The following is a 25,528-nucleotide window of genomic DNA, read 5'->3' on the forward strand; positions in this document are numbered from 1 at the left end:
GCCCTGCAGCCTTTCACCAAGAAGGAAATCATTGGCTTCACTGTTGGCTCGATCGCCTCCTTGTTATATCTCTTCTCCCGAGTGCCCCAGATCTACACTAATGTAAGTGACCCACTGGAGGTGGGGATGGGATCCAACCCGCTGCTGGGGTTATCTTTCCTTGGGGAAGGTGAAAGGAGCTCCCTTTCTGCTGAGATTCCAGAGCTGGGAGTAGGGGAGTTTCCTTTATCCCTAAGGGCTGCTGATGCAAGAGGCAGAGGGCTCCAGGCCAATAACCAGCTGTGTTTCCAGAACCTTCCCAAGGGCCATCTCTGTATTTTCACACTGGGTCCTGATTGATTTAACCTCTTGACTTCCATGCAGCAGCTGTTTCTCCCCATTGTAAAGGTGGGACGCTAATTTTGCTTAATATTTTACAACTGGAGCTGAAAGACTATTGCTATTGAGCCCACCCCATCATTTAGGATTCTGTTATGGTGGATATCTTTGGGGAGTGGGGGGGGAAAAAGAGCAAGATGAACAAGGGATACAGATGCTGGCCAATTCTCTAGGATACAATTCCCATTTTTAATTTTCCCTGCTCTTCTTGGAGTATCTACTATGGTCACAGCAGAGCATGATCAAGTGACCCTAAGCATGCCAACACTGTCTAAGAAGCTTGTCCTTCAAAGAGTGGATACCAGCACTCAATAAGCTTAGTCATCATCTAGATCCTCCTCCCTTTGCATATCACCTGGGAATCCATGCCTGGTATATCTAGAGTATTTCCGCTATCAAGGAAGTCTTTTTATTCTCCAGCCCCTTCTAATATGGCTTTCTCTTCCAGTTCAAGAGGAAATCTACCAAAGGTGTCTCATACTGTCTTTTTGCTTTGGTGATGCTGGGGAACTTGCTGTATGGAATAAGTGTGCTTCTGAAGAACCCAGACCGAGGGCAAGACGAAGGCAACTACATCATTCATCACCTCCCCTGGCTGATTGGCAGCCTGGGGGTCCTGTCTCTTGATGTGATTGTATCCTCTTCTGGTAATGCTCCCTGCCCCAAGTTTCTGTGGTGTTGCCAGCTCGTTATTTCTAATGCTCTGCACAAATAACCATTAAAAAGCTGGTCTCTTCTGGGATGGTGAGTGGGCAGGGCTGTTCAGAGGCAGATTTTTGTTGATGCTATTACACAGCCAACCCATGCTTTGCAGCTGAAGTCTTTCCCCTCCGTGTTACAGTGATCTCTTACAATAATGTTGGAACAATACATGCTTATTATAGTTCCTAGCATGAAGGGTCCCTGATCCTCTTTGGGACCTCTGGTCACTACCCTAATACAATGAAATAGTCCTTATTTGTAGATCTCAGAGTGCTTTACAAAGGAGATAACCATGATTATCCCCATCTTACAATGGTAACCATGCACCTCTTGGCATAGAAAGAACCAACCAACCTCTAGTTCCCCCCAGAACTAAAGGCTTCCTCCCTAGACAGAGCTTCCTAATTTCTCCTATCTAGACCTTATGTAACAGAAATAAGGCTTAACACCTCCTCAGATCTCCTTCCAATTCCTTGCCTATCGGAAGGGAAGACCTCGCATTTCTGAGAGAGAGGCCCTGCTTGGCAAGCAAGATGAACCCCTTGACAGCTGACAAAGGAACTGTCCCCAAGCAAGAATGGATACTGGTGAGAACTCTGGCTTCAAACTAAGCCATAGCGAGTTGCCATCAGGTTCCTAGACCTGTTTTTGGGTGACTCCTGTTAACAGAAGAAGATGTCAGCCAGTGTGCGGTATGATGCTTCCTGCAGAAAGTGCTTGGCCATCTGTCAGAGGACTTTCCTGGTAGATCTCACCTGCTTGTAGTGATGACTCAAAAGGGATTAAATATTGTGACATTTCTGTACCTGGATCATAGTCACTTTTAAAAACTAGCTGAATTTGATTCCACTTTCCTCCCTCCCTTCCAGAAGGCTGCCCTGAGCCAGCTCTGCATCAGACATTACTAGCAAGAATGAAAAATCTCTAGGGGATGGAGGAAAGATGAGGCTGTCTACCTTCCTGTTTTAAGCAAATGAACACAGATGCTGAGAGTGGCTGCCATTTAACTTCACCTTTAAGGGTTTATGCACAGTGGCTCAGTGGCTCCCTTTGCCTATCTGAATAATGTTGCACATTCTTCTTCTGGCAGTTAAGGCAGGGAGTGAGGCCAGTGATGGGGTTGGAGAGAGGAGTTTTAATACGTGTGCGTGTAATTTTATTGAAATATTTTGGCAGCCAACTTTCTAGAAAAATAAATCTTTGTCTAACATGCCTCCCTTAGTTTTTATTTTGATTCCAAAGGACACTTCAGTTTTGGCTTGTCTCCATTCTCTTCCACTTGTACAATTAGTCTTTAAAATGGCTTGTGGGGTGACTACCCCCTACCCGTGGCCATTCACTTTCTCCTTGTGAACTTTCATTTGGTCCTCACTGAGAGTTTTTCACATCCATTCTTTCCCTAGAGGTAAGCTTTTTCCTTAATTTCTAAAGCAGATATGCTGGCAGAGACTACCATAGCTGTCTGCCATGTAAGATGGGCAGTATATCCACACTCACAGCCCCACCTTACCCATGTTTTAAGTATTAGCTGTCCGCTGAGGTTGCTGGGAGATAACTGCTCCAGACAGCAGATGCAGGATGGGCCTAGACCAGTATTTCTCACGTGTGGCCACCAGAGGCTTTTCTTGTGGCCACAGCCTCCTGCACTGTGATTGGTGTAGGGGAGAAGGGGGCAAAACTGTGGCTTGTTTCCCAGGGCTGCCAGGAGGGTTGGGTCCTGCCCCCCTTTGAAGGAAAAACACTAGAGGGGCAGGCAGCTGGTCAATTCCCCACTTTCCCAGGGACGTAGGGGGGCAAGCTTCAGACTCCATGCAGTGGCAGGCTCTGATTCCAGGCTCCAACCCCAGGCCCCGCTGCCTCCCTGCCCATCTCCCCCCCATCCAGGGCTTAATTTGTCCCAGGGCTTGCTGGGGCTGCATTAACAAATATCACTTTTCACAGCAGCAGACTTATGGCTAGAAAATCTTTTTTTAAAAAGCTAACAAAGTGCCTTATGTCTTTCTATTTTGTTTAGGTCCAGTAAAGAATAGACAATTGTACACTTATTACTGAGTCTGAAAACCCATTGCATACATAAATTATAACGAGGGACAAGTCGGTACATTTTGTTTTTCCTAAAGTTAGTTATTTTAGGAAAAATGGTCAGCGCAGCCACTAGCAAGAGTTAGTGACCATACTGTGAGGCCACCCAAAAACATGTTGTGAAAGCTCCTGGCCTAGACTACATTCCCCCTGAGCCATCATGTAGCTGAGGAGGCTGTGGCAGCTCTCTAGGTAATGACTAAGTCAGAGATGATTCTCAAACTTGATCTCTGGGAGGAAGCTACTCTTCCCCCATTCTAGGGTGTTCGGTGACATAGAGAGACTTAACCTCATACTTTGGTTTAAACCAGACACTAACCACCCCTTTTCATTTCACAATCCCTTGAAAGTAGAATTGTTAGTGATAGAACTTGCAACTATTCTGGGTATGAGGCCAGACAGGGGCAGTGCTGCTGTGATAATCCTTCACTGGGTTTTACAGTTCCTGAGTTGCAAAGAGTGCTCCTCTCCCATGGAAAAACTGATTTGGAGAGGGGAGGTAAAAAGCTGTTATAATTCCATAAAAGCTAAATGGAGCACTCACTTTGCAGGGGAGTCTGACGCCAGCTCAGTAGTAGCGGGGCCCTTCCCGGGCTGCAGAAACAAGTGTTCTACAACAGAGCCTTCAGAAGAAACAGGTCAACTAGCTGACAGAACCAGTACAGCACAGCAGTGTGTGAATGGGGGAATCTATAGCCACTATTAACCTGGCAGTACTGACTGGCAGAGGTAGGGCAAGCACAAGAGGTTGGGTGCTAGGCCTCTTGTATTCTATTCCTAGCTCTTACTATGACCTTGCAAATTACCTTCTTTGGGTCTTAGGCTTACACATTGGTAAAACGTGAAAAGTATTTACTTATCCTGGACTTTTCTAGGGCTTAGAGATAAGCGCTTTACTACAGGCAGGAGTGGGCAAAATCCAGGCAGAACATCCCAACCTGGCACTACATCTGTGTCAAAGTAGCTGGTCTGGGCCCGTGAGCTGAAGAGCTTGAACCCCAATTCCATATCACAATACAGTGCAGAAGCGTCTTCTACCGAGTCAAATAGAGCTATTGTGGCTACTTGCATTAGAGGTGGGAGCGTCTCCCAGCCTTGCTCGCGTGGCACCGCTGCCCCTTCAGCAAGGTTTTAATTTTAAAAAAAGGCAGGGGGGACGTTGTGCTATGAGCTGCCTCCTCTGCACTGTGGGTCCGAGCTTGGGGGGCTAGCCCTTGCCCCAATGTCCATGTTCTCTCGGGTGTGCTAGCTTGCCCACTGTTAGCATGTATCTGTTTACCCAGACTAGGAGGTACGCTCCAGCTGCAGTGTAGATGTACCTTAGATCCCTACTACTTCAAACAAGCCTAGGTCACTGCACCCCACATGGGTGCAACAATGGGCCAGTTGGTGGCTACTGATGCACACTTGGCCTTGAGGGGCAGTCAGTACTGGCCCAGTGGCAGGAGGTAAGAGGCTGACCGGTCACAGCTTATATTGTCTGTATCTGTTGTAAAGCAGAGAGGGAGAGAGGCTGTTCACTAGTGCTACTCAACTAGCACGTGCTTGCATTCATCCTTCAAGAAGCCAGCGACACTGTTATCCAGATGCAGCTGGCCCAGGGGATGTGCACAATATGTACACTATTTTTTTTTTTTTGAAGGAAGAGGAGGAAAGGGAGCACCTGCCTTTAAAGCTTCCCTTCCAGAGGTGGTGAGGGGATTAATCTTCAACTCATAACTTTTGTAGGAAGAGGGGGGGAAAGGGAATGGTTTTTTTTAAACAGCTGGATGGTGCACAGTAGGTACAGTTCCTAGAGCAGGAAATCAGCCTGTAGCAATTCTGTTCGCAGTACAGCTCAAGCACAGGCTCTGGCAAGCAGGTGAACACAAGACTTCAGGTTGTTTTCATCATCCTTGACTTAGAAGCCTGGTTCATAGTCCTGTACTTTTCATTATAAAGTATACCAAGGAATTAATATACCTGGCTCACAGTAGCACTAAATTATTAGTCCTTTGCTACTAAAGGGAGGAAAGCTTTTTTTTTTTTTAAAATGAACAGGTACTTAGGGGCAGGATATGTGAAGCTTTCCCCCCATCTAGCTTTGTAGTTGGTGGCATTGCTCTGCATAATCAGGAGCACTGGTTCAGCCATGAGAGGGCTGTATAACCCCACACAACCTCCCTCATCTAGTCACCAGGTAGCTCTTGGTAATCAGGATTCCACAGCTGCTACAAACCTTCCCCTCACATGAGGTGGAGCAGCTCACAAAAGAGTTCTCTCTAATCTAGGGAAAGAACACAGCCTGTACCTACATACTAATCCCTTCTGCATTGTTTCACTGCTGATCTTAAAATAAGGAAGAGGCCAGGAGGACAACTTAATTGTATGGCATGATTATTGAACTTTGGCCAGGGCTCTGATAGAAAGAAATTACATGTCTTACAAAGGCCCAATTTAAGGAAATTGCCCTAGTAGGAATATTTTTGAGAGATTAGTTAATTACACTCTCCACTGCTTGATTCTGTACTGGCTTCTACCAAACTGATTTTTCCAGGAGTTCTCCCACTACTTTCCTGAGGAGAAAGATTAAGATTTTCACCCTAATAATTACTAATTCATGAGTTTCATAATTCCCTCTTCTTTTGTGCCTTTTACAAGAGGATGGACTTAGATTGACTGTCAGGAATAGCTCCTGAACTTTCCCATGCTCACTTCCTCTAAAAATCCTGCCAGTTTAAGAAACTCTTCCATTCAAGTCCATGTTTTAGTTTTAACAGGAACTACAAAACAGATTAGCAGGTGTAAAACAGCATATTGAAATTCAAGGGAGTGATGCCAATTCACTGCAGTTAAGGAGCTGGGCCCCTATTTGTAACCAGGTTAGGCAACAATGCTTCATAACTAAATTCCCTGCCATAGCAATATTTGAAGCATAGACACACACACATTATATATATATATAATCTATATATATAAAAAACCAGCTCTGGGTTAGAGCTGCTTGTGCTGTCATACCTAGACAGCTATCTATTGTTGGCAAATCTTTTCTTTCAGGAAAATGGAAACAAAGTAACAGTTTCAAAAGGTGATTAGCAAAGTTTGACTCAAATTTCTGGACTGAAGCCTCAATTCAGCAGAGTGCTTCAATATACTTAACTTTAAGCATGTTCAAAAATATTTTGCTAAGTCAGGGCCCTTTACACACAGCTATTGCAGTGCTCATCACTGCAGGATCTGGCTTTACATTAAATGAGGTTTTAGAACTATGGGCTCTGGCCACTTACAGGTGTTGATGAGGGGCTCACCATTCCTCTGGTCCAGCTACATGATGCTAAATTACTTTTCCAGGTAAGCACTTGCAAATAGGCAGGGAGGTGGGATGCAGTATACTTGATTAAAGTGTGGTCCATGTTTTAAAGATGCATGAGAACCTCTTATTTAGAGCCACACATTTTCTACAGTCAGAGGCTGAAAGTCTTATCAGAGCTAGACCCTATCACTTGCTACCTATATTAGTCAGCAAGAGGGAGATAATTCTTCCCTGCTGCTGCCCAAGGTATGTTGACAAGGTATTAGAGGGACACCTGTCTTGGGCCTAGCTGATGGTACTTCGGAAGCCAGAGCTGTTCCTGGTGTACTTTGAGAACTAGAAAATTGTATCTAAGGACAAATGGAGATTAGGATCCCATGGTCTTAGATACTATCTAAGAGCCTTACCTAGCCAAAAGGTGGGAGTGGAACAGAGAAGTGACTTCCCTCATGGTTACACAAGTCAGAGACAGAGTTAGGAATGGAACTTAGGTCTCGAGTCCACCACATTCCCCATCAGACAATGCTGCTTCTGGATAGGTAGTATGAATCTCTCATTTGACTGTATGTAGACAATGCCTTACATAAATCCTACTATTGTGGACTAACTACACAGGTATAGTTAAAGCAGTGCAACCACCCTAGTGTGAATACACTGATGGCAGTACAAAAAGTGCTTATAAGGCTACAGATTATTTTCCTGTAGGGGAATAAGCTATACCACTAACTACATTCACAGTAGGTGATGTATCACTAATGGCTGATTTTAAAAGTTATATCCCTCACTAGCATAGTTCTGTTAGTTAAGTCTAGGTGTAGACCAGGCTCGTATTGCTAGCAGTATAATCCCTCTAACGTATAATATTAGTCTCAGCTGTAGTTAAATGGGTAGGAGGAGCTTGTGAGAAGCTTTAGAACAGGTAACAAGTAGAATTAGAAACAGCAGGGAGGAACATGCTGCTCCCCAGCCTAAGTTGACATACTATTTTCAAACTTCAGGAGTTATTACAAATTTTGCTCTAACTTCAGAAGTTCCACATTACAGAACCAAATGGCAACACCACAAACTCAAATGTTACCCTTGAGGTTGCAGACTTTAAGGAGGGAGGATGTACATTTACTCCTTAGCTCCAGTCCTTTCACATGACCTGAATTAGAGACACCAGAGGTCCCATGGGTAAAAACTCAGGCATGGGGCTTTAATCACATGCAGATGTCTGAATGTTAAATAGGTCACATTGGAACAGCATAATTGGAAGTACTTTTTTTACTCTATCAATATTTATGCCTACATTTTCATTTCACATTCACAGAGGGTCATCCAGAGGATAATTCTGTAGGCCAGATGCTGACAGCTCATCAGGCATTTGCTCCCTTCTCCCTCTCATTGTATTTTATGGGAATTAATCAACACCCACTATAAACAAAAAGTAAGCACAAGACCAGATAGTATGTTCAAAGCTGCTTAAAATGTGTCTCCATAGACTTACTAAAACCCATGTCAGGCCCCATTTGCAACTCAGACTGATGGGAAAGCTTGACTAACCTCTACCACTTCACCATAATGACAGGTTTCAGAGGAACAGCCGTGTTAGTCTGTATTCGCAAAAAGAAAAGGAGTACTTGTGGCACCTTAGAGACTAACCAATTTATTTGAGCATGAGCTTTCGTGAGCCACAGCTCACTTCATCAGATGAAGTGATTCATTCATCTGATGAAGTGAGCTGTGGCTCACGAAAGCTCATGCTCAAATAAATTGGTTAGTCTCTAAGGTGCCACAAGTACTCCTTTTCTCTTTTCACTTCACCATAGTTGGGCTAAAGCTTAAACTGAAGACTGACTACGGCTAGCCAGCTGCTTCAGTTCTGTGATATTCCTCTGAACCAAAAAGACTGTGAGAAGACAGTTTATATTCCCAATAATAGGTCATCTCTGTAAATTAATGAGCAAAGGAAAGAGTTGGACAGATTATTGGCTACTTGTAATGACTTCAAATCTCTCCCACTACTGGTGTATCTGAGCACCTCCCACACATAAATGAGTTTCTCCTTACACCATCCCAGGTGAGGTAGAGAAATATCCTTGCTTTACAGGTGGGGAACAAGAGGCAAAGATCAAGTGACTTGCCCAAGATCACACATGGAATCCATGGCAGAGCTGACAACTGAATCCAGCTGTCCTAATCCAAGGTCAAGCACAAAACCATTCTTCCTCAAACCATACAGTGCAACTGCAAATTTGGACTGAGGTCAGTATTAAAGTAAAAGGTGCTCTCCAGTATAATACTGGCACTGCAGGAAGAAAGGAAGGTAAAGGAGACAGGTCAGCTAATCTAGCCCAGAGCAAGGGTGAACAGATGATACGGCAAGGGATTGGCAGGTGTTACCCAGCATCATGGGTCACCCGTGAAAGCTGTTGCCAGCTGAGGATAGAGAAAGTATATGCAGGTCAGGCCAGATTGTTCTCAGTTCTGGGGTGAGTCAGATGAAGTCTCCTAACATTTCTCTCAATTCCTTGGCAGCCAGTTGAACAAATTTTTAAGATGTTCATAATCAACTTAATAAAGGGAAACATTGGCAACTCCCTTACAGCATTAACTTAAGCTACTCAAAGTAAGTGTGTTAACATAAGAACAGCCATACTGGGTCAGACCAAGGGTCCATCGAGCCCACTATCCTGCCTTCCAACAGTGGTTAATGCAAGATGCTTCAGAGGGAATGAACAGAACAGGCAATCAAAGTGATCCACCTCTTCTTATCCACTCCCAGCTTCTGTTGATAGCTATTAGGAGTTGAGTTATGAAGGGGAGTCACGCCCCCATCTTCCTAGGAGTGCTGCTTGCTGGGGGAAGACTGAACCATGGAACAAATGTCACTCTTTACAAAAAATTAAAGCCTTTTACTTTCTTCCATGAGCAGCCCCCTGGATTAGATTTCCCAAATGACAGTTAGTCAAAGCCTGACCTGACTGTGAGGGTGAGATGCACTTTCCTATTCCTACCAAACCACCCGCCATCTTACATCCTGGCCTTTCATGTCCCTCCTTCAACCCAGTAGCAAGTAAATACTGTCAAAAACCAGAGATGAGACATAGCGGGCTCAGTCGTTTTGTGGTGTAGTGTGAGGCTGTCTGTCCACTATGCACCCCTGCTGGTTCTCTCAGGAGACAGGCCATGGACTGAAGGGACATGGAAGCTGATGGTCTTATGGACATGGTTCTTCCAAGAGAAAGGCCTTCCAACTGCCACTTAAAAGACATTCTTGGTGTGAATAAATAGATTTCTGACCACAGAGCTACATGTCTTGCTCCTTCCACAAGCACTAAATTCACTTACGTAAGTTAAAAAGGTGTCTAGGTGGAAATGAAGTGGCCGAACAGCTTTTCACTAGTGCCATTGCTTAGAACTGGCCACATTTAACATTGCCAAGTGTTGGTTAAGCCTCTCTTCTCCCCGAGTGCTTTAACAAACAGGTTTTACCTCAACTATGTTCAACATACGCAATGATGCCAGATATTCTAATTATTCTCAGAATACATCTGTTCCACATTTGCTATATGCCTGAAGCTCCAATCCCAGAATGCAGCAGGGTGCCAACATCCTCATGCCAACATCTTGAAAGTATGGCAAGCTAATGAAAAACACAGCCACATAAAGCTGGCGAGATGCACCCCTTCTGTGACTAGCAAAGTAAATCAAATAGTCTCCCTTCAACCAAATAAGTTTCAGCTGATCTTGGTGTGAGACAAGAAGAACTCACTTGCTTTCTGTGGCCATACTGTATAGTAGTTTAAATTACAAACGTCTGTATATAAACAGGGCAGCTGCTCCCTACTCCCATAAAAGAATGCATCATGAGCATAAACGCTAAGCAATGAGACAGGAAGGAAGAAGAAATAAAAAGTACACTGGATGCACATTGCTTCCCAGGATTTTATAATTTTTATTTTGTGGGTTTTTTTGTTTTTAGTATGGAGGCTCAAGTATAAGATGTAGATTCAATTTAAGCTTTACAAAAAACAAAAATCAAAACAAAAACCCCTTTTGCATTCCATAAAAATTGACAGAAAGGTGCCTTGGAACAGGCTATAGAAGAGCAGAACTTTCAGTGGGTCCCCAAATCAATGCTTCCTTGCAAGTCTGGTTTAGTCAGTATAGTACAACACTGAGGAACACCCTCTCTTCCCTCCCTCCCACCAGCCGTCCCCCATGCCCAGTCCCCACACATACGTGGAATACGTTTTTCCAGTTTTTCCTCTTTCACACACCACAGTATTTAATAAATTTTGTTTTACATTTTTTACACCAATGTAACAAAAGGCGGGGGGGAGGGGAGGAAAAGAAACAGAATGAATGGTGTTTATGCATATAAATGGGAGAAGAGGGGGGAAAATGCATGACTTCTACAGAAATATATTCTAAGGTCTTGATAGTAAAATGTGGTGCAAAGTAAGCTTCAGAGACTGAAAAAGTTTGTACAGCTTTATTCATGGGGAGATGGCGCCATATGGATAGTAGTGGATGCAAATTGTGATGTAACCAAAAAGGGGGGTCTGGGGAGAAAATGAATTTTCTAAGAAAGGAATCTAATGAGTGCATGGCATGTCTTGTTAGCATGAAGAGTATTTTAACTTTGCTGCTTTTTCTTCAAAGCCTCCACCAGGTCATTTTTAAGAGCATCTTGTTTTGATTTGTCTGCAAAAGTCTGCACAGACCTGTTGGGAGGAAGGAAACAAATTAAAGTGGGACATTTGAAAGCAGTGATTTTTAACAGGTATTCTTCTGGGATTTGAGGCAATAGCAGGCTTAGAGGAAACAACCTCTATTTGCCTGTTGCAAATACGGAGGACAAAAGGTAAAGTGAACACTTTTCCGCAAATATAGCAAAATTCACTCTAACAGGGAGTCACCACAGATATACTTCCTCTGAAGTTTCACTACCTCCAATTCTTGGGGGGAGAATCCCAATCCTTTACATTAGATCTTGGGAACATCTAGTTGTCCCTCAGACTGTGTGTTAGAGGGGATCAATCTCAAAGTGATCATGACGTTAAGGTAGATAATCCAGCAGTTATTCTGTGGCAACTCTGCAATGGACCTGTTTGCAGGACCTAACAAATAGTCCAGGTAATGAATATCTCAGTATGTGGCAGCCATGCGTCATACCATCCCTTCCAATGCATTTACTCATGGGAAGAGCAGAAGCTGCTTTACAGAAAGACTAAGAAGTTTCTCTCTTCTTAGGGCAGAGTCCAAATGAGAGTTGTTTTAACTCTGGCTTGTGAAAGCTGCTTTATGGAATAAATTACCAAGATAATGAATCTCTCATGTATGTCCATGTGCTTCGAGACACAAAGCATTAGGTTCACCTAGGCATTCGGGCAGCTATTGCTTTAAGTTTAAACAGATAAAAATGTACATTAGAAAGCTAGAGATTTTTAAGAAGCTAGTCTTTGTATTTTCCTATGAGCTACGATGTAGCTGTTGGAAGGAAAGTACTCTTTCATTATGGAATGGAGGCCCACTAGCTACAAACCCCATCATGGGCTTCTAGCAGAACGCATCATATAAAAAAAAATTCCAACAAGGAACTCTTGGGGCTTATGCTGTCACTGGTACCCTAAGCAGGAAGTGTTCAGTGGCATCTCTGCTGCTGCTCTGGGGATCGGGGGAGAGTATTTTCCTTCTTAAGGAGTTAGCAACTGCAACAAAGCAGACCACTAGAGCAATTGTCAACATGGGATTGCAAACTCCAAGAGGATGGTGAGCAGATCTCAAGGGGTCGCTGTATGGGAGAGGTTGAGAGCCGCTGATATTAGAGCAGTTTAACTTTTAAAAATCTTTATTTTTGAGCTGAAGCTATAGATCTATAACAGATGAGATATTTCCGATATCTGCTGGCAGTTCTTGAGAAAGTCATATGATGAGACAATTCTGCTTTACACATACTATTCCTTTATCCCAGTTCTTTACTAGGGGTACAGCATGTCCAGAGATTTCTGTTCAGGCATTTATTTGCATCTCCAGTTTATTCTTTATCTACAGTCATCAACTGCAACCAAAGCAAGTGAAGTAGAATAGATGTGATAATGGTATTGCAGACAAAATAGACCCCTGGCTTTCTTAGTAAATGGTTTTAGAAAAAAGCCACACATTTAAAGAATCACCTTGATTTTGCTTATTAATACTTTCATGGACACGGCTAAAGAATCTTTCAGCTGTTACAGCAAGGTACAATAAAGATCCCTAGTTAAAAAAAGGGATTTTATAACTGATCAGATAACAGAACAATGGCATTGGCCTTTTAAAGAGATGCTAACACCTCAGGGAAGCTATTAGCATCCAATTTAGTAGACTCCTCTCCATATACTCTATATTTTACATTCTCTCCTATGGTCAGGGCTATGTTATTCCTGGGTGCTCGTTTCTGAAAAGCAAGTCCATTTTTTGTATCAGAGAGTTATTTTTCTAATGTTCTTAGAAAGTATTTCCATCCTCTCGTCTCTGGAGAATTCAGTTGATTTAACATAAATATATACATTTTATATTTGCATTTGTCACAGGTTAAAGTAATGGTTCTGAGCCATCATCAACAAACAGTGCTCATTTTCCCCTCCGTCAGCTTAGCATGTTTAAGAAGGCATCTGTAACTCATTAGGAATTGGAGTGGAAGGTTAAACTGGCCCAGGGTTAGTCACTGCCATGCATCCTAAGCAATCAAAGCTCCAAGAGCAACCTACAGTATATGAGCAAACCCTTTTATAACGGGCTGTGCACGGCACAGGGAAATGGAGGCTAGAAACATTTCAGTAGCGTGAGTGGAGCTGAATTTTCAAGCTCCAAGAAAGACTCAGATATACAAGGCAAAAAGAGGATTCGGAGGGAAGGGGGAAATCAGCATTGGTTGCTATTGGCCTTGGAAGTACCAAGACCAAAGGGCCCTTTGTATTTCATCATTTACAATGGAAAGGACAGCTATTTACTTCCAAAACCTTCCTTCTATTCAGAGGGAAAGGAGTACTGTAAAATTACAAGGAATGAGTAGTCTATAAGATCTGTATAGCTGCTGGAAAAAAAAAAAGTGACGGTGCAATTGTAATGGAGCCCTAGGATTTTGGGTCAAAACAGTGACTATGAGCTACCACCACTTTGGGTACGTGGCCATCTACTGTATAATTGCCCCCCAAGACAGAGTGCAAAACAAAACTGGCAAATCCCCCCACGTTTCAGTGCACAGAACTCCATACAGTGGGAATAAAGATCAAGGCATTCATTGGTTCTATGAAGGTGAAACAAATTAAAAGTTGGTCATCAGTCTGCAGGAGTTATGGGTTAGTTCTGGTTTCAGTTGTCATGCATAGGTAAGACAGCCTGTTCTTGGCAGGGTGAGTCCTAGTTTAATGCTGATTGTCACACCTCACAGGCAGGGGTACCTGGATTGGTTTAGTTATCAGGCTGGATGTAGATCTGACGCTGGGTCAACACTTGAGAAAGCTCCCTCTGCAACTGCTTATACTTTTGGTTGTCGGGGATAGCATCAATAGATCTACAGAGAGTAGTTCAGAAATGAGTGAAGTAGAATAGGGAAAAGAACAGTCAGAAGAACCCAGTAACAGACAGCTGGCATCCTGGAAGCCACTAGGAACGAGTTCAGGAAGAACAAGTGTAAATACACGAGTCAGAGGAAACAGGAAAGGTGAGATGGAAAAGCCAGACCCAGATACTCTGGGTGATAACAGATTACCTCATTGACGCACAAAATAGTAGCTCTTTTAGACTGAGGTATTGGAGAATATATTGCATAGATTCAACTACAGGGATTTTCAGCAAGGTTCACACAGGAAAAAATAATCAGTTACATATTTCCATGTGATGTTAATGGCAGCTGCCTGGCCAATTCCCCACATACCACAATGAAAATGAGGGACAATTTTCAACCAGCACTTCATTAAATAGGTCTGTCAAGTACTAGGACCCACTCCAGCCAAACGGCCATTAGGAAGGCAGCAGAAGTGTTTTATTAGCACCATAATTCTACCATTGCAGGGCAGACCTGCTGATGCTTTCATACATCAGTATACATGGAAACTGCAGAATCTGCATATTTGTCTATTGTGTTTTCTGCATTATTGAACTATGCTGGGGAGTCCAATTTACAGGGTGGAAGAGTTTACTTAGCATCCAACACCTCTCAGTTCTGCACTTTCCCCCCCAAGAGTTAAAACACACCAACCCAGAACTTGCTATGCAAAGTTCCTGATTGGACATGATCAAGGTCCAAAGCCTCACACAACTTCCCTGCAGAAATACACAGCAGGCTCGGCTCATTCACTTGGTCTGCTCTGGTAAGCTACATTCCAGCCTGAGGGAGTGGGGAAGAAAAGAAGTGGCGCATTTTAAAAAAACTATAAACTCTGTTTTCATAGAATCGCCAGTTCCTTATGATTGTTTGGCATTTGAGAATTATTTGTAAGAATAAGTTTAGGTCTATGAGTCAAAATTTAATTACCCAGCACACAAAACCTTCAGTCTGAATAATTAAGCTGCCCATTAAAAAATAATCTCATCAAGCTACAGTACCTTATTGTGCTATGCTCTTCTTGAACAGGGAACAAGGGGTTAAAGTGCTGCAAATTCCTGTAGTTGAAAGGTGTAAGAGAAATGTTCTCTAAATACACCACTACTGGTGAATGTTTCCAAAACCCAGTGAGGTGACTAATTGGAGATATGGAAGGGGGAAGTCCTAGCAATGGAATGCCAGTCACTGTTTGACTGTGGGACAATACTGCAGGTTCTGCTGGGAGAGGTAGAGGGGCTAAGTGAGTTCTAAGAGCCAGCTGTGGATGGTCCATTACCTCAGCCCATTAACGATGTCCTTTGTTTTTCCAAAATAAATCTCATTCAGCGTACTTCTGATTTTGTTTTCCATGTCCTAGAAGAAAGGGAGAAGCCAGCCTATTAATCATTGCAGTTGTTTCTATGGTTATTAAAAGTTACTACAGTCTCTTATGAGTACCCCTTCACCGGCTCAGTTGACTGTATTGAGATGCAATGCTTTCCACAGCATGATTTGGCCCACTGTATCCTGTTATTTAAGTTTTCATGTCAGACTGTGTGCCCCACTTCTCCTAATAGCTGCAGATTCAGCTCACATTAGTGTCTGAGGATTCACTTTGCTCCTGTTTACTGTGGAAGGCTATATACACAAAATACCTGTCCAGAACCACAAGAGGGCAGTTTCTGTTCAGGGATCCAACTCGTATCCCACTGCAAACAGGACAGCCCATTCGCCCCCTCTTAGTTCCAATCCCTAACAGAACGAACTCCCAGGTTTTGAGTCAGCCATTTAAGGAACCCAAGAAGTTACGGGTTCCATAGAACGAAGTTGAATTCTCTGAGTTGGTGGCTAATGGCACAACTGCAATATGTTTGGAAGTGATACTTTCTCCCCCAGCAACTTCAGTCTCGCCTGAATCACTGGCCACCCCTCCTCTGACAAAAGGAACAAAAGCAAGTGTGTTTTATCCTGGACGCTTTGAGTGTCTGGTGGTCTCTAGCAACAGTATTATGTGCACACACTCATTTAACTACGAATTTTCTCCCCTCCTTCCACAGTGACTATGAAGTCTGAAATCGATGAGGATAAGAGCTTCTTTCAAAAATATGGTGTGCTAAAACAGCAGCCAACCAAGTGTTGCTCCACACCCCTTTTCCAGCAACTAATGCAATCTTAGCCTTGACTCTTAGTACACTGAGGATAAGACTGACAATTGCAATGAAGTCAAGTTCTGTGAAAAGCAACTGCAGAGCACTTAATGAGCACTTCCTACGCGCTGACATGTCAGCTAAAAGGGCAGCTCTGTATACTATGGCATGGCTTTCAGTAATTCTGTCAAAAACAATGACTCTAAGTGACTCCGGGTGGGAAAGTGTTTACTAATACTAAGGACACAGCCATTTCATTTCCAGGAAGGTTATTACTGTATTGAGTGGGGGAGAGAGGTAAGGAAGGAGTGACTAGAATTGTGCAGGAAGGACTTTTCACAGCTAAGAACTATTGTGAAGCACACAAAGGGTCTTAACTCATTAGACAGCAAAGATGGCTGGGAAATATAGCCTCGGTACAACGTAAGTTACTAGAGCTACGGTGGTCCCAGTGTACTTACCTCTACCAAGCGTCCAATATTGGCTATGTGTGGAGAGGAATCGCTCACAGTTTCATCTTTCTCCATCTGGAGAGAAAAGAAATAGAATCAGTTGTAATGGAGAAACAAGGTGGGAAGGGATACATGATAATTCCACATACTAACAGCAGGGATGGGAGAACGTGGGTAAATGCCAGTGTTGTAGAGTAAACGCAGCCTTTTTCAGAATAAGGTCAGGTATAAAATGCATATGGTTTGTTAGCCAAATGGGAAACCCCAAAAGTACAAATCTCATTAGTGAGCAGTACACCAGCCAACTCAAGCAACCATCTCGCATGAAGGACAAGTCGTCCTCAGACTGGAGACAGAGTCATGTTGGTGCGTCCTTCAAACATTTCTCAGTAATCCCATTTCACCTGCAGTAACCCCACAGTACCATGAGAGACCCTTTCTGTTTGCACCAGCACTCACCTATCATCTCTAAAGGGGATACGCGTATACTGCAGAGTTGGCCATGCACTGTCCATTATGTGGCTGCAGTAGATACACAATGCATGCAATTATTCTTTGATGGGGACAGAAAGAAGGGGGACACACAAGCTGTCTGGATTCATAGCCACTGGAGCTATTGATGAGGTGCACATTGCATGGAGCTGTCAGTCTAAAATCTGGGGTCTGTCCCTGTAAAACAGCTGTTTTTTATTCTTCATCTCAGCACTATTTGTAATCGCATATGGGAGCAAATTCGGTATTTTCAGATCTTCCCAGTTATCTGCACTTTGGAAATTATTTATCTTCCAACGGAAGTGGGAGCAAGACAGTGGATGTCCCAAGCTGCTGTGGTTTGGAAAGGCAAGACCACAGCAGTCTGCTAACATTAGTGATAATTTAGGTTACTGCTCACCTTCAGCTGCTACCAAACTGCAGGCACACAGAAATAGGAAGTTCCACCAAAATTCATCTCTTATTAGCAAGAGCAAAGGTGTTTTAGACACTAAGTACTTGGCACAGAGGGTTCTACTTTGCAAGGCACATATAGTTAAAACGCCAAACTTTTAACATGAAGTTTCTGCAACCAAGACAAAGCTTAGCCCCACTATTGATGCTATTGTTTTAATGAGTAAAATCCCCAGTTATGCACTGCAGAACACTTGCTTAGGGAAGTCTGAACAGGGGACAGCCAATGATCCAACTGAGACTTAGAACCCCTTTCCCCACTGAGAGTAAGTTAGAGCTGACACTAGAATACCATGTTCCCTTTACAAGATCTGCCTCTACTTAGAGCAACCTAAGGCAGCATTCATCTGGAGACCGCAGCCAGCCCCGTGTAATCTGTAAAGCTGTGGTGCTAGTAAAGAGATTGGCTCCTCTGCTGCCTTAGGTGAAAATTCTTCTTGCTAAACGTAGATATGCTGCCAACCAGTGAATATCAATCCTAGGACAGGCAACCGATACAGATGTGCTGAGAAGGCATAAAAACGAAGAAGGGAAAAAGATGTTGTAGACAGGGGATTCTTCAGAGAGTTTCAGTAATCCACTGAATTCTCTTATCCATCTGTTCCTGTCCCTCCCTCGAGGTCTAGTCTGGAAATCTAGTGCAGCTACAGGTTTCTCCTTTTAAGTTAAGTGTCTATCAAGCCTGGAGGCGCATTTAATTAAGTTGGAGCCTTGAAGACAAAAAATAACCTGGGAGGTGAGGGGAGAGAGGGGGAAGAAGAAAGTTTAATTTTCCCCTTAGTCAGATTGTTTACATACAACGGAGACATGTTGCCTAGAAAAAGAATCTGACCGCGGAGAGGATGAACATAAATCTGAACTATAACAAGCACACATTATGGTGAGGTTGGGGGGCCATCAGTATATTGACCAAATGTGGGACACTGGGGCATTGGCAATGGTTGCTTTACTTCCACAGGCTCCCCACTGAATCTCCTCCACACCTGGTCAGGCCCTGCTCACTGGCAAAACACAATCTGAAAATAGAATTATTTTTGTAAAACGTATTTTATTACGTCTCCATAAAATCTGCTGCCAGAAGGAAAACATTTTTATGTGCTGTAGAAGCCCAGATGTTATGAGACTGTTTTAAGGGAGTTCGGAGTCAGTCCGCAGCCATGTTATACAAACAGCAGCTTTTTCTTCTTTTAAAGGCTCCTTCAGTGGGCTGTTAACGTAAGATTTCAAGCAGAAAGCCTGCAGCTGCTATAAAAGGGGGTTAATTTACTTTGGAGGGGAAATTCCATTCTGTAAGTTGATGTTAACAAGCAGCTCATCTTCCCACTGTCACTCCCCATCTGCCAATGAGCTCAGTCAAAAAAAGCTAACACTCCAGAATGAGCCAAGTCCCATCTACATGTCTCAGTCACTCCTCTCCCATCTGAGATGCACAAGAGCTGGCTTCCTTGCCTCATTTCTTGAGCCATCTGCTGCAAGTCCAGCTCTGAGGGAAGTTCGCTCTTCTGGGTATATTAAGCTCTGGATAGCTAGTTGAAGACTTGGGATGTCTCACATGCAGAATACAGCAGCTCTGTGCTGCTGTCTGGACTTTTTGCAAGGTTATTTGCAGGAAAACAAGACAAGATGAAAGAGAAATGTAAGTTGGATAAGTATTTTGGTCCATCATGAGTGTCCCTGAGAATAGTAGAAAAGATAAGAAGAAAATTCATCCATGTCACCCTGAAGAACCCCAATCAATGTATACAGCTGTTGTGGAATGGAGCAATGCAAACTTCTCTAAGGGAATTTAAAATGACCAGTTTTGCCCAAAGGTCCACAAGCCAAGGCCAGCAGGCAGAGCATGGGATTGAGGTGGGAAAAATGTCAAAATGTTTGGACACCAAGTGAGGCAAAACTTGGCAGTTTCCACTAAGTTTCATTCTAAATTCAAAGCAGATGCCTCAAAGTAAAATTGAGGGTGTAAACTCCACATATCTCAATACTGCCAGTTTTGCAGAACTCCACTGAAGATTTCTGTTTGTGCACGGCCTTCAAATGCACCTACTCAAGCACTGCAGCCTAAGTATGCCCTTCCTCTTTCCCCGAATTGTATATTCAAAGCCTTAAACTACCCATCTTGTGATGGTAAACCAGTTCTGCACCCTGCTGGTCTATGCATGCTCTTCCCTCCCTCCCGCTCCCATTGTAAAACCAGCTATTATGTGACTGGACAACTGGAAAGTCTGACAAGTTCACATGAAGAAGCAGAAGGAATTCCTTGTGCAATTACCAGTGAATCTCATCCATTCTATTGTACCCAAAAATGTTACGCATGTAGCAAACAGGCTAACCCCAGAGCAGGGACAATTAGTTCAAACTAGTTTCAGAGTACCAGCCGTGTTAGTCTGTATTCGCAAAAAGAAAGTACTCCTTTTCTTAGTTCAAACTAGTATTTTTACTTGAACTGGATCTGAACTCGAACCATACATTTTTTACTACATACTAAGCCTGAACTGGAACAGAACAGGAAAAAAAAGGGTATTACTGGTTAGAATAAAGGTTCAGCTTTTTTTAAGCTGAATATTTAAAACAAAAAAAACCCAAAAAATCCCACACACTACTGTTGTTTTATAATGAAAATAAGATCACATAAAGAAAAGGAGTACTTGTGGCACCTTAGAGACTAACCAATTTATTTGAGCATGAGCTTTCGTGAGCTACAGCTCACTTCATCACATAGGCATGCGATTGCTATCAGCAAGGCCTGCCTCTGTAGAATGAAAAAAAAAAGGTATTCGCCTTCTCATAACTGTTATGTGGTGTTCACGTCCTTTCCAATCAGCTGTGCGTGCGCGCATGTGCACGGCAGCCAGAAGATTTTTCCCCTAGCAGCATCCGTCGGGTCGGTCCGGACGCCCCCCGGAGTCGCGCCTTCATGGTGCTCAATATAGATCTCTGCCGACCCGCCACCACTTCAGTTCCTTCTTGCCGTCTACTCCTACAGAGGGGAAGGAGGGTGGGTATTGGAATGGACATGAACAACACATCTCGAAGAACAAGTTATGAGAAGGCGAGTAACCGTTTTTTCTTCAAGTGCTTGTTCGTGTCTATTCCAATCAGGTGACTCTCAAGCCCAAGCTCAGGAGGTGGGGTCAGAGTCTTCCACTAATTGGAGCACTGCTCGTCCGAAGGCTGCATCATCTCTGGCCTGCTGGGTAATCGCATAGTGCGGGGCGAAAGTATGGATGGAGGACCACGTCACCGCCTTGCAGATTTCCTGAGCCAGGAAAGCTGTTGATGAAGCCTGCGCCATGGTGGAGTGTGCAGTGATTGGAAGTGCAGGAACACCTGCCACGTTGTAGCACTCACAAATACAGGACGCTATCCATGACGAGATACGGTGTGACAACACAGAGAGACCTTTCATTCTGTCCACCAATGACATGAATAACTGGACTGATTTTCTGAATGGTTTCATTCTCTCGATGTAAAAGGCTAGTGCCCTGCGGACATCCAGAGAGTGGAGCCTCTGCTTCCTGCTGCTGGAATGCGGTTTAGAATAGAAGACTGGGAGAAAGATGTCCTGGTTGATGTGAAACTGCAACACGACCTTTGGGAGGAAAGCAGGATGATGTCTGAGCTGAACTTTGTCCTTATAGAACACAGTATAGGGAGGGTCTGATGTTAGGGCCCTGAGCTCAGACACCCTCCTGGCTGAGAGGTTTGCAGAATGCTACCTTGTAAGAGAGGTAGAGCAGGGAGCATGTCGCTAATAGCTCAAAAGGGGGGTCCCATGAGCCTAGAAAGGACCAGGTTGAGGTCCCAAGCAGGAACAGGCTGATGGATGTGAGGGTATAGCCTGTCGAGCCCTTTTAAGAAACAGCTGACCATAGAGTTAGCAAACGCAGAGCGGCCCTCCGCGCCCGGGTGGAAGGCCGAAATGGCGACTAAGTGTACTCTTATTGAGGACAACGAAAGCCCATGCTGCTTCAGGTGGAGGAGATAGTTCAGAATAAATGGCAGAGGCTAGTGTTGGGGACAAATGGCGCTGCGCCAACCAGACTGAAAATCTCTTCCACTTGACAAGGTATATGGCTCTCGTAGAGGGTTTTCTTCTGCCAAGGAGAACCTGTCTAACCTGGTCTGAACAGGAAAGCGCCATCGGGTTCAGCCATGGAGCTTCCATGCCATGAAGTGAAGCAACTCCCTGTTCGGATGTTCAAGAGGACCATGATCTTGTGCCAGAAGGTCCGGGAAGAGCGGCAGGGTAATTGGGACTTCCATGTCTAGGAGAGATGTGAACCAGTGCTGATGGGGCCAGGCTGCTACTATCAATATGACTGTTCTCTCCGGATCTTGAGAAGTACCTTGTGAACGAGCAGTATGGGTGGAAAGGCATATAGAAGACAACCTCCCCATGGGAGGAGGAACTCATCTGCGCTGGAGCCTGGACTGTGATTGTGGAAGGAGCAGAACTGCTAGCACTTTCTGTTGTGTCATGTGGTGAACAGGTCCATCTGGGGAAAGCCCCACCTCTGGACGATTGAAACCACCACATCCGGGAGAAGATACCACTTGTGGCTGTGAAACGACCTGCTGAGGTGGTCCACCAGCTCGTTCTGTACCCTGACGCTTGCAGGTGTATAGAATGCTCTCCACAGAAGTCCCACAGCATGAGGGCTTCCTGGCACAGGGGAGAGAAGTCTACACCCCCATTTGTTTAAGTAGAGCATTGCTGTTGTATTGTCCATCATGACTGAGATTGCTGTCAGTGCTGAGATCAAGAGAGAGTCATTGGTGCCTGTGTTGACAATGGTGCCGCAGCCGATGGCGCTGGCGTGCGGGTAGGCGCCGAGGCCGGCTGCGTGGTTGATGGCGGTACTAATGTGGCTGAGGTCACCGAAGATGCTGCGGAGCAGTCCCCTGGGATCCCTCCCTCGCTCTCATGAAAGGCCCATGGGGTCCAGAATGGCCACTGTGGTGGATTCTGCCACTGAGGTGGCCACGCCTGGAGCTCACACCTTGACCTCGATCATCGGCTCCTACTCCTTCAAGAGCAGTAGGAGTCAGACTCTGACTCCGAGGTCTCCAAGACTGAAGACCACGGAGGAGCTGAGCTTCGGTGCATCGAGTGTCAAGAGTTTGGGGAGCAACTAAGCTCTCTGTCCGAGTGGGCCGGTGCCGAAAGACGTGGAGAGGGCGAATGCCTGGACATCACTGCCGGCTTCCCCTCTGACGGCGGCTGGGGTGGGACTGCCAGCACCGGAGGTTCCTCCCTCTTAGGGGGCGCCATAAGGTACAGCAGATCCCGAGCAGCTTCAAAAGCTTCCAGCATCGAAAGAAGTGGCAGCTGCTGGCCCGGAGGGACTGGTGAACGTGGGGGCCCGGGACCCAACTGCTTCGCCTGGGCAGGAGTCAACGCAACCTTAACGGGGGATCTCGAGCTGTGGCCCGCCTGGGGTCTCACTTCCTTAGATTTAGCCAGGGGTGACCGACTGCCCGGCTTCTTTTTCTTCCGAGGCAATGGCGAGTGAGAGCAGTGCCTGCTCTCTGCTGGGCCTTGGAAGGTGCCGCGCCGGTGCTGAGCGTCCGAGGACGAGTCCTTTCTCGGCACTGAACTTGGTGACAGCGCCGGGGCACTCCGCGTCGACGAGCAAGTGCTAGGAGCCAGGTCCCCTCAGCCTGGGTCCGAATGGGGGCATAGAGCTGCCTCCATGAGCGTCGCTTTAAGTCGCTGCTGCCTCTACTTACGAGGCGTGTGGATCACTTTTTGGCATGCGCTTAATGCAGACCACACCGTTGTTAAACCCCAGGGACCGAGGCATAACATGGCTCTGGGGAGTCGGAAGGGGGGGAAGAAACCCTCAACAACTCTAATTACTAACTACTAAATACTAAGAGAAGCTAACTATGTACAAACAGCTGGAGTTGAATGCACTTGCTAAAGCAAGGGCTCCGGGAAGTTCCAGCCTACCGTCACTGGCGTAAGGAGGAACGGAGGGGGTGGCGGGTCGGCAGGGCTTTATATTGAGCCCCACGAAGGCACGACTCCAGCGGGTGCCCGGACTGACCCGATGGATGCTGCTATGGGAAAAATCTTCCGGCTCCCGTGCATGTGCGCACACCTGATTGGAACCAACATGAAGCCCATGGATAGGGAGAGGGTAAGCTTATGAGCTGCCTGCACACCACATGAGGCAGCCAGAGGGCACAGAGGTTGAACCGTCATCTCTGGGTATATCCACACAGCAATGAAAAACCCACAGCAGGTCCCAGAGCCCAAGTCAGTTGGCTCAGGGGGCTCGGCCTGCAGAGCTAAAAATGTAGACTTTGGGTCCAGGCTGGAGCCTGGGCTCTGAAACCAGAGGTGGTGGGATGTTCCAGTGGAGCCTGCATGTCTACATGGCTATTTTTAGCCTCGCAAGCCTGAGCCAGCTGACCTGGGCTCTGAAACTTTGTGCTTTAGGTCTTTTATTGCTGGATAGAAGAACCCCCTGAGGCTCCCCCCGGGGGAGAGAATGCTCCCTGGTCCCAGAATACCACTCCAAGCCCAAGGTAATGGCTCCCCAACCCTTCTCCCCCTTAGGACAGGCCCTCCTCCCACCCATCCCCAGCAGTTTCTCCCTCCAGATGCTCCACTTGAGGCATGGCCCATTCCCCAAACTCACATTTATCCATTCACTGCAAACGTCCAATATGAAAGAGCAAATACTGGAAGAGGTTTAGTTCACTCAAATAAATACCTAATAGGAAAATAATCATGTTTATTTGACAACAGAAAAATATTAGGAAAACTCAAGTAAAGTTAAAGATAAAAACAAACAAATGGCCAAAAATCAAAATAATTTCAACTGTAAGTTTCAACTCTCTCTCTTTTTTAAATTTACTTCCAATAAGACTGAAATATGATTTGAACCAGTTCAAACTGGTAACTGAATTGGTTTTTTGGGTGGCTTGAATTGAAATTAAACCCAAATACACAGAATGCAACTGAACTCAAACCTGAACTGAACCAAAGTAATTACCAGTTCGATTCCCTGCCCCAGAGACAGCACATTTAGGAAACCGGGCATCTGCTAAGGGGGAGCACAAAGTTTGTGACTACCACAAGTTTTAAGAGCCCTCTGGTGGAAATATATTCCCCTACTTCTCACTTAGTTCTACAACATCTGGAAATCAGTGGGATAGGCCTTTACATGAAAGCTCTATTTGATTAAAATATATGGCTTGCCTAATTGCAAAGCCCAAGCTTGGGAGGATTTTCCATTATGATAAATGGCAGAATGTCTGTACTGGTGTTTTACTGCACAGCGATATATCACAGGGTACTTCTTCCTGAACACAGGGAAAGCTCAGCTTGCAACAGACCAGCCTTCATCCAGCAGTGCAAGTGTTCCACCTTCACTATTTATGTATTTCAAATCTGAATATCAACACACACATCTGCAGTGCTTTAATCTGAAATCCCAGGCTAAGTTTCCCCCCCAGATTTATATTCTTTCCTTCCCACACCTCCAGATGTGGATAAACTATAGCTTGTGAGCCAGCTTCCTTCTCAGCAAACTAGCACTTCCTTGCGACGTTCAACCTCACTTAACAAAAAACACACAGGTTCTTTGTGCATAATAAAAGTCTCCAAAAGGCACCTGTTAGTCTTACCTCTAAACTGGGAGCATCAAAGCTTTGCCCAACCAAAGGCTATTTTGACTATTTGCCAGGAGCCTGAAGGCTACATCTATTTTACTTAAACTGGAGCAGGATTGAGCAGGCTGCTCTTATCTTGAATAAAAGTGCAGACTGCTGAAATCACATCTCAGTTCCCCCACCCCAAAAAAAACATTGCCCGTCACACTACTCAAGCATTTCCAATGTGTAAAAAAAGGCAAAGCCATCATGTCTGTCAGAAACTGATACAACACACAGCATCTGCCCAGATTCAGACTTGAACATGTCTGGGGTTTACTTGTATCCACTGGAGGACAGCATTTGACCTGAA

At 44.8% G+C, this 25,528-nt stretch overlaps 2 protein-coding genes across 7 annotated transcripts in view; one reads left to right on the forward strand and one right to left on the reverse strand.

The window, feature by feature from the left end:
- The window catches only part of SLC66A1 (solute carrier family 66 member 1), a 46,430-nt gene that overhangs the window by 16,276 nt on the left and 4,626 nt on the right, over positions 1 to 25,528 (forward strand). For 3 of the 5 annotated variants that reach the window (XM_048825040.2, XM_048825041.2, XM_075121111.1), the window contains 3 exons: positions 10 to 102; positions 827 to 1,012; positions 1,538 to 2,293. In XM_048825040.2, the coding sequence (XP_048680997.2) occupies positions 10 to 102; positions 827 to 1,012; positions 1,538 to 1,633 (375 nt within the window). In that variant the 3' untranslated portion in view covers positions 1,634 to 2,293. Of the gene's footprint in view, positions 1 to 9; positions 103 to 826; positions 1,013 to 1,537; positions 2,294 to 8,546; positions 8,702 to 25,528 lie in introns of those variants that run through there. The other 2 variants (XR_007353300.2, XM_048825043.2) reach the window with 2 other exon arrangements.
- CAPZB (capping actin protein of muscle Z-line subunit beta) overlaps positions 10,375 to 25,528 on the reverse strand; it is a 111,770-nt gene continuing 96,616 nt past the window's right edge. The window contains exons 7-10 of one of the 2 annotated variants that reach the window (XM_048825044.2): positions 16,618 to 16,683; positions 15,307 to 15,383; positions 13,885 to 13,997; positions 10,375 to 11,166 (exon numbers count right to left, since the gene is read on the reverse strand). In XM_048825044.2, the coding sequence (XP_048681001.1) occupies positions 13,895 to 13,997; positions 15,307 to 15,383; positions 16,618 to 16,683 (246 nt within the window). In that variant the 3' untranslated portion in view covers positions 10,375 to 11,166; positions 13,885 to 13,894. The remainder of the gene's footprint in view (positions 11,167 to 13,884; positions 13,998 to 15,306; positions 15,384 to 16,617; positions 16,684 to 25,528) is intronic. The other variant, XM_048825045.1, reaches the window with a different exon arrangement.

Source organism: Caretta caretta, chromosome 18 (genome assembly GCF_965140235.1).
Source record: "Caretta caretta isolate rCarCar2 chromosome 18, rCarCar1.hap1, whole genome shotgun sequence".
Classification (NCBI taxonomy): domain Eukaryota; kingdom Metazoa; phylum Chordata; order Testudines; family Cheloniidae; genus Caretta; species Caretta caretta.